Below are 9,660 nucleotides of genomic sequence, written 5' to 3' on the forward strand. Positions count from 1 at the left end.
TTTACATCTGAAAGTTCTATAGGCCTGAGACATTAGAGTTAGAGCCAAGATAAACTGAAATTATCTCTTTACTGACTACAGTGACTTTGAATTATTTTTTAATAACTTTAATATAACAGAAAAGCTTTTGGTGTTGGATATTTCATTCCAACTCAGTGACTTGGGTTTATGGCTAATCTGGGTCACAGTTTAATAAAGCTACAGACAACTGTAAACTAGGACTATCAAGCAGGGCAAATTTACTTATGTGTGCTGCAATAGCCAGACTTTATCTGGTGTCCAAGTCCAGGTCAACTCATTTACAGCTGTATCAGCTACCAGAGGGTCAATCAAACCATTTTGAAATGACCACAACAGAGTCATCTCCCAAAGAACAGGCAGAGCTTTTGTTCCATTGCTAGAAGCCTATGAAATGTGAAATTATGCATTCCTTGAGATAAACATTGGATGTCAGTGTTGCACCACCAAATTACAGCTCCAAATGAAACAGTGAAAACAGAGTTCAGTACTAGAGTTAGGGTTTTAATAAGGCTGACTACATGACCACTGTGGTATATGTTGGTACTATAGCAGGGTATGTTCAAGTGAAGGGGTCAACTCTTATATACCAGGACATTGCACAAGGCAGAATGAACAGACATTGATGAAAAAATGAGTAACACTGGCAGTGGCTTCTGGTAGAGAGAGGAAAACTGACTCCATTGCCTAATAGTAAAATACTACAGAAAATATTATACCTACACATTTATTTTCCTGAGCTTGATCAATATTTTATTGAGATTTTGATTGCCTCAAGTATTTGGAAACAGATACTGAGGTATTCTAGTAAAATATTCATATTATTCAGTAAGAATCTCTTAAAAATCAGGCCTCACAAAATACCAGTCCAATAGATTCTTCCTAACCATTGGTAAAATGCCTGCCAATAGTCAAGCTTTGCATTTCCAACTATAAGTTACTTTAAAACAGATGGAAGAAACAGGTTTCAAAAAAAATCTGCTATGAAGGAGCAGACTACAGGGGCAGAGTAGAAGTCCTACAGCAGTAGGATTTTTGATGCAGGAGATCACCTTTTCAGAGGTGTTCATATAGCCCCCTCATTTGCGTTGCTCAGTGCAGAGCCAAGTCTCAATCCCAAAATGGAGTAATCTGCACCTTCACTACACATCATTCCCTCATCATTTTCTAAAACTTCCTGCAGCCCATAGTATATTTAAATTCAGCCTCTTGTGACAAGGCATTAAAATATAGAAGATATATATTTTCACTCAGACTGCCTTATTTTATAAATCAGTAAGCAGTAAGTAAATCAGCTTCAGTAAGAAATTCCTGCAGTGGAGCCACAGGAATAGGGTACAAATTACATTTATTGGGGAGGGTGTTTTGTGACTGGGACTTACTTTGCTACCACTTTGCTTCAAGGCACTCATGTGTCCTATCTCCCTTTGTTTTCCAGACTGTATAATAAACCTCCATAGGAAAATGCCATGGATGGCAGAAGGGCTTATTCAAATACACAAGTATTAGCCCAAGTACATGACAAAATTATTTCCAATGACATTTTGCTGATGTGAACTCATTGCAACTTCTGTGAGAAAGTATGGAGAGCTGCTAATGTGACAGTATTCTTGACAAAGATTTGCTTTGTTTTTTCTCTAGTGAATGACCTGGGAAAAGAAATCACAGCCACATCACTACCCCCAGTTTTGCAATAGAACAGTATCACAGAGCTAATGCTTGCCATCAGCAGAACCCAGAGAAAAGAACAGACCTTTATCCTCACATTGCAAAGGACAGCAAGGATGCAGTTGCTCTCAGCTCTCCTTGCATTCTAGAATACAGACTAGAGCTGAAAGACTGGAACAGAAACTACATCTTTTGAATGCCTACCCAAGGCCCTGAAATGTCATCCACTGGACATGAAACATTATAACATTTTTCTTTGTTGCTTTATTTCTGTTTTGACAGGCAATGAAAATGAAAAGCATTTATTTTGTTGCTGGTCTCCTTTTAATGATAGTTCAAGGCAGCTGGCAAAATCCTCTTCAGGATACAGAGGAGAAATCAAGGTAAATTCTTAGTAGACCAAACTTTTACAAATACTTGGTGTGAGCTTTGTTTTCTTACACTTTGAAGCCAAACATACTATAATTTGAAGACCCCTTTATGCATACTTGATCTACCATTGAAATTGACAGGTTTTTTAATATTGCAAACCTGAGCACAGAAATCTGGGGTATTAAAACAATGGCTACCTTATTTATCCAAGCAGACTGTGTAATTGGGCAGTGTCCAATCTGCTATACAGATTCCTTTTACCAGACAGCTACTGATCAATATGCCACTTGCTTTCACTTCGTGGGAGTAAAAAATAGTATTGTTGAAAGAAGAATCAATGCACCTGTAGACTGTACTGCAACCATTGCAGATTAACAAGGTCTAAACTTTTCACAGATCATTCAAAGCTTCTCATTCTGAGCCAATAGAGGAATCTAGACCACTGAATGAAGTGAAACGTCACTCACAAGGCACATTCACCAGTGATTACACCAAGTACCTGGACACCAGACGAGCTCAGGACTTTGTGCAATGGTTAATGAGCACTAAAAGAAATGGGTAAGCATTTTGATCACATTGATACAGAGCTCCAAAGCAGAAACAGCCAAGAATCTAGCCAATTCAGTTTCTGGGTACCAGCTTCCCATCCCAGACCATGGATAAACCTCAAATAAGTAAAGTATTGGAGGAAAATTTGTGTATACAATCATAGAATCATTTAGTTTGGAAAGGACCTCTAAGATCTAGTCCAGCCATTAACAGAATATTAATATATTATTAGAAATGAGAAACATGTAAAATCAATCAAAAGGATTTGGCTAAATCAAAATGTACTGTCTTATATGCCACCTAAAAAGACTGTCTCAGCCTCTTTGAGGCAGATTTTCTCAGTGAATCAATTAAGTTCAATACGAATAAGATATTTAAATGTAATGCACAATTCTGGGCCATTAGGCCTCATCAAAACTTTCCTATCTGTGGATACTCTAATCCTGAAGTTTCATTTGTGAAAAGGCAGCTGAAGTGTAGATTTTGTTGACCACTGGACAATTTACCAGTATCATCATAAATTGGCATGTTTTTTTCAAATATACTTTGATTAAACTCAAGCTAGCAAGCTGAGAGCAAGAATAATGTACAAGTGTGTCAGTCTTGTGTTCTAAAGAAAATCTGCCCCAAAAGAATCCAGAAATATCCAGAAGAATCTATTACATTAATGCTTTTAAATCTCTGTGGAAGTCTTTAAAGTATAAAGTAACAACTTCTACACATTGTACTAATTTAAAATATGAAATATAATGAATATAATATTCATCTATGAGTCATGAGGATTCACTATAATATTCAAATAATAACTTATAAAGCTTATGCAGGCTTTGCAGTGTACTGGTATTAATGATCTAATGATTGTGCAATTTCACTACAGCCAACAAGCACAGGAGGACACAGAAAATAACAAAGTCCCTGACCAGCTCTCAAGGTATTCTATTTGTCACAACTTGTTATTCTAAACCAGTCTGAGTTCATTTTCAGTTAAACAAGAAAGAGAACAACTAGTGTTCTTTGAAATGTTACCACAATCAAAGAAATATCAATCAAATACATTATTTCACACCTGCTTTTGACAAGGAAATAGGATATGTCTCTATGTTATTTATTCCTGCACTGTGTTCTATAGCTACAGATGTAAGGAATGCAACAGGATGAGAATAGGTTTTAGGAAAGCACATTTCAAGTAATCAAGGAGAGTAGAGAATAACATAAAAAGAAAAACTTGGTATAGAGAAGTCTGATAAAAAAAAATAAACAAAAACAACCACATTATGTTGAAGAATAAAAAACCATTGAGAAGATTAGTGAAAGGAAGGTGGCCAGGAAAATTTGCAGAGAGCTGATTAAACATGATGCAATGTTCAGCCCTCAGCACTCAGTCCAATGTTTCATAAACCACTTATTACAGAAAGGAGAAGACCTGTGAAGGCCAGAATTCTGTTTCTTGACTGTGTTTTTGAGAAAAGGTCAGAGAGATTGGAAATCTTAAATAAATAAAGGAGAAACTGAGTGTTTTTGCAAAACAGATTAAAATACCTATATGAATTCTTTCTCTCATCATAAAATCCAAAAAGGATAGCCAGATCACAAAGACCCTTACATTCACACTGTCAATATTAATAACAAATTTGTAATAATGTTTCCGCTTCATTGAAACTGCATATCTCAAAAAAAAATTAACATTTCATTAAAAATGTTCCAAACAACTCTAGTTAGCATGCTGATGAAAAGTGCAGATGGTACTAAATTAGGAGGAATGGTGACATCCCAAGAAGAAAAAATAATAGAAAGAGCTAGATTTGGGCAGAAATTAGCAAATTTTGAAACAGAAATGCTAGGGAATTTATTCATGGAAAATATTCCATAATATGTCTACTTCTTAGTGCAGTTTTCCTTCCCAGGAGCCACTGTAACATAATTTTGTGCTATATCAGAGAAATAACCACAATGAGGTGTAGGGAGGGAGAATGCCTTTAATAAGATGGAGTTGATCAGGCCTGAAAGTTTTTCAAGATTATGACTTGTTCAGAGAGATGATTTTAAAGGTGTTTATAAAACAACTCAAAATGTAAACTTGAAAGGAATTAAGTCTGAATAGTTTGGCTTAGAAATAATGAAGGTGAAGGTAGGGGGAGCAGCTAACAAAGGGCAACAAAAAGCATATCTGTGTAATACAATACAGTTTCTAGCTCATACTTAATTAGTAAGACCATTCCAATACAGCTGTAATTGCTTTCCACACTTGAAGTGAGTTGTTCAGAACTAGTTCAGGAATCTCTGCACAAAACTGTACTGCATAGTACAGGCATACCTTCAGAACTGAAACCTAACCACAAAAAATATGTCAAGATCAATTTGAGGCACAAAAAGAACCCCTCTTTCCTATAGAAACACTAGTCTGGCAAGTGGGAAATTGAAATCAATAAAGATTGTTTAAAAGTTCAATTCTTACAGTCTGCTCCTGTGGTACTGCTCTCCTTTCAGCAATGCCATCTCCAAGCGCCACGCTGAATATGAGAGACATGCTGAAGGCACCTACACCAGTGACATCACCTCTTATTTGGAAGGTCAAGCTGCCAAAGAGTTCATTGCTTGGTTAGTGAATGGACGAGGAAGAAGAGAGTAAGAATCCATCTGTTCCTCTTATTAAATTTTGCCTAGCATTTGGGGTTAGAAATCATGTCTGATGAAACTTTGATGTGCTTTTGATCATTCTTGCTGTACTTCATGTCTTTCTTTTGTATTAGAAGATATTCTGTTGGTGATTGACTACCACTTTACATTATTAAGTTCAAATACAGATTAAAATCTGTTCAGTATGCTGTTACACTCTAAAAGGTGAAGTTTATTTAAAGTCAACACATCTAAAACTAAACCAGACCTTCTTCCTCTAACTACGATCTTCCCCTTCACATAACATTGCTTACAGTCTCCTTAACTGTCACTGAGATTATTCAAGTCACTATCACCTTAAATTGCCTTCTCTTCTTTTCCTTTTACAGTCCATCTTTTCCCCTGCAATATTTCCAAGATTAAATCTTTACCAATGTCTTCAGTTGTACTCTGTGTGCTGATGATCACTCCCAGGAGTAACTAAGAACTTATTTTCCTCTTCCCATGCTTCTCAGAGTCTCCCCAAGCTGCTGCTGCCATAACTATCATTTGCTATAGCTTATCTTCCTTTTTAAGATGTCTCTGATTCTTTTGCCATGGTTTGCAGTTCCCTGGACACAAAGCTCCACTAATGGTTTTGCCTACCTATGATTTCTTTAATTTCTACCTTGTTCTCCACATACTCATTGCAGATTTCTCTATCCTATCCACTTCATGTACTCCCTCATGACTTTACATCTTTTGTCACGATGGTCTTACAATTAGAATGGCATTGCCTTCAGTCTCCTGCAGGCATCTTCTGCTCATCTTTTTCCAACTCTACATGGTTAGGAGCTACACCATGCAGCTGCCACTGCCCACCTTTCAACTGTTCTGTACTTATTTGTGCCTTTAGACTGTAAGCTCTTTGGGGCAGGGATTTCAGTTCATCCTCTGATTAAATATTCTACCAGCTGTAAAGTATTATGTAAGTCTCTCACTTTACATAAAAATAATAATAATAAAAAATAATAATAAAATACAATCTGTAAGACAAGATTGTGTGTTGTAGTTAAGGAAGACTAAATAGGAAAAATTAAGTTTTGTAAATATTGACAATTTCCTGAAAAAAAATGGAGTTAAATAAATTAGGTCAGCTATACAGAGAAGGGAAAAGCTGGTTCCCCTTCTTAGTTATGTTCAGACATCCACTTGTTTTTCTGTCATGTTTTATTTTCATGAGCAGAAATAGAGTATGTCTGTATCCATTTGAGAGAAATACAACCTCAACTGAACTTAGAAACCTAGATGGGCAATTAATTGTAGACAACCCTTCTGCTTTCCAATATTTAGTACCATTTGTGGTTGAACTTGTATACAACCTTCCTTGAAATGATCCAGTCTGCCTGTCATTGGATCCAGAACCCAGGGTGCTTCAGGATCAGCCCATCTTAATGAAATCCATCAAAATCTTCCTATATTTGATGGGATGAAACAAGAGAGGAAAGTTTTCTAAATCAAACTCTGGTTTTGACAAACTGGTTTTCCAGCAGTCAAAAAAAGAATGGAAAAATAATCAGGATCTGATTCCAAGTACAAAATGCCACATTCTATGATTTTACATCAAACAAGGACATAGGTTTTATACAGGTGCTTTAAGTGAGCTATTTCAACAACTCTTCTGCAAAAAAAGAAATTACTGCCCTTATTAATTTTTATTAAGAATAAGAATTCTTAGGAAATATATTTTAAGTAAATAAATAGGCCTTATGTCCAAATAAAACAGAAAAATGTATGAAAATTTGACTGTAATGTTTTACTAGTTGTATTTCTTAAATAGCAATTCTTAGTAAATGTACTAGTTCCTAATATACGTGGCATAGACATTGCAGACTGAGATATATTTTTGCATGTATGGCTTTTTCAAAACTGCTGGAGAGGAGTTTAGGCTCACTGGAAGGAATGGCTGTGTGTTTTGAACATAATGCCTCAAAAGATGTTCTGACACGCATTGTGCTGCACTGAGCCATAACATCAGGCTCAACCCTTAACTCCTTAAAATCACAGGGAATGTGCAGTGTATTAGAACCCTGTAACAAGGCCCTTTTAAATGGATTGTTTGTTTTGATCTACACAGTGTTGATAATTTCTTATTTTTGAAGTTTCCCAGAAAAAGCTCTTGTGGCTGAAGAAATGGGTCGAAGACATGCAGATGGCACTTTCACGAGTGATATCAACAAAGTCCTTGATGACATGGCTGCCAAAGAGTTCCTAAAATGGCTCATTAACACAAAAGTTACCCAAAGGTGCCTGAATTTTATACTATTCTTAATATACTGATATTTTAAATGCATTTGTCACACTGGGGGAAAATACTACTAATTTTTCTCTTAGCTGCTGATATATCTGTAGTATGTTGCAAACTTTGTTACAGACAAAGAAGGATAAGACACTAAATGGAACTCATTCCAAATATTATCTGAATTTTTATCAATGGTGAACCTCTCTAATAATTTCCTATTTAACTTGAAAGTAGTTCTGCCACTGAATGTTACCAGAAGTAAGGTCATATTAAATACTGAAAAATAAAACTTTGCTTTGCATGGGACATTATAAAATCAGAAATATTGATTGGCAAAATTGCACCAAACTGATTATTCTTTAAAGACTGTGATATAAAATACTGCCTTAATCTGTGGCTTGTCATTAGGGAAGAGTGCTGTAATCTGAGCTCCTGCCAGGTGACTCTTTGGGACCCCTGCTTTCGTTTGCCTGTATATAGGCAAAGCAGCATTTTCTAAACGAGCGCTGTGAACAGGTTAATATTTGGGAATTATTTATTAAAATTAACAAAGCATTTTAAGAAGTCATTAAATGCCAACACAAGACACATGTGAGTGGCCAGATTTTTTTAGCATGTTAGATATCCCATTTGCATTATTAAAGCACCCAAAAAGACAGTTGATTTTGGAAATCTGAAACAAAATTAACAAAAAATTTAGAAGGTGTAGTTAAAATACAGTTTTTATTAACATGTTACTATTTTTATGTTTGTAGTTCAGCGTTGAAACAAACAATTTAGGAAAAGAATCTATTAGAAACTACTAAAATGCTTTTCCTTTAGGAATAATTGTTTTCAATCTGTTATTAGAGAGAGGCATTGAGAGGTCTGTGAAACTAACATCTGCTCACTCTTAAACAGAAAAAATATGTTCCACACATATTTCATAAATCTTGGGAGACTTAGAATTTTTCCTAATTGCTGCTGCTTTTTTTCTTTGTTTTTTTCCCCAGAGACCTTTTGGAAGAATACCAGTAAAAATGAAGAATAAAATGGGATAAATGAAGATCTTCATTTCATCAACTGCCAGTTATTAAGAGATTCTGAAATCTGTATTCTGTCATTTACATTTGTTGTAACAAAGCTATGTCACCTTGCATGCCAGGAAATAATTGTACTATAGTTTAGTGTTGCCAAAGGTTTATATATGGAAAACCTGTTGTCTAAGGGATGGTTTTCTTAACAGCTTTAAGAATGTGAAAGTTCTATAACTTCATGTTTTGCATTTATTAGGACTAAAGTAACTCCATTTATATTTAAGGATAAAATTATTTTTCTAAAAAATTTACTTCTACACACAAATTATTCAATTACCAATTATACGTGTTATTCATAAGGGGCTGGCAGTTACAAATGCCTGAGAAGTAAATATCCCTCTTAAAACCTTTGTTATAAAAAGGCTAAGCTTTAAGGGTATTAAATTATAGCCTAAAATAAATTTTTTTCAAGCTTCTTTTCTGTTGACTTCTCATTGTGTATATGCCATGTTCCTCTTTGCACTCCATTTCATTTTATTCTAATATTTTAGTGTCTATGAGATTTTAGAAGTGGTTTGTTTGGAATGATAAACTCAGCATTGTTTGGTCACATTTTCTCTGCAATAATTCCCAGAAAAGAGCTATGTGAACTCTGAACTATCTTTAGGTGAAAAATAAATCATGTAAGATGAAGCTAGAGGGAGAAACATGACTGAAGAGACAATTATTCTTCATTAACATAAATTCTGGCTCAGAACAGGAGGACAGATTTGGAAAATGTTAAGTGCAATATATTCCATAAGTGTGGAAACTGCCCCAGAACACCTTCAAATTTTCTAGGATTGCCAAACCAAGCCAAGACCCTCTAATCTGTGTTATATTCCTTCCTTCCTTCCTTCTTTCTCTGAGGATCACTTTTATGGGCTGCTGTCTCCTGCTTCCAAACTACTTCCTGACTACACAAAGCCCCTTTTCTTCCTCTTGCTATTTTAGCAATATATGAGGGATTTATATTAAAATGTCCTAAAGGGCAAGTAGTCTAAGAGAAATTCAATGGTCTTAACAAGTATCTAGTAGAAGTTGATATGAAATTGGACCATTGTTGAATCAGAATTAGTACCTATAATTTTGCTAGGAATA

General features: G+C 35.3%; 1 protein-coding gene across 1 annotated transcript; it reads left to right on the top strand.

The window, feature by feature from the left end:
• Positions 1-1,970: 1,970 nt before the first annotated feature.
• Positions 1,971-8,671, top strand: GCG (glucagon). The gene is made up of 6 exons (XM_036386848.2): positions 1,971-2,069; positions 2,455-2,616; positions 3,485-3,538; positions 5,095-5,232; positions 7,365-7,508; positions 8,497-8,671. The coding sequence occupies exons 1-6, from the start codon at positions 1,972-1,974 to the stop codon at positions 8,519-8,521; spliced, it is 621 nt and encodes a 206-aa protein (XP_036242741.1). The 5' UTR covers position 1,971; the 3' UTR covers positions 8,522-8,671.
• The last annotated feature ends 989 nt before the right edge of the window (positions 8,672-9,660 follow it).

This window comes from Molothrus ater, chromosome 7, assembly GCF_012460135.2.
Source record: "Molothrus ater isolate BHLD 08-10-18 breed brown headed cowbird chromosome 7, BPBGC_Mater_1.1, whole genome shotgun sequence".
NCBI classification, from domain to species: Eukaryota; Metazoa; Chordata; class Aves; order Passeriformes; family Icteridae; genus Molothrus; species Molothrus ater.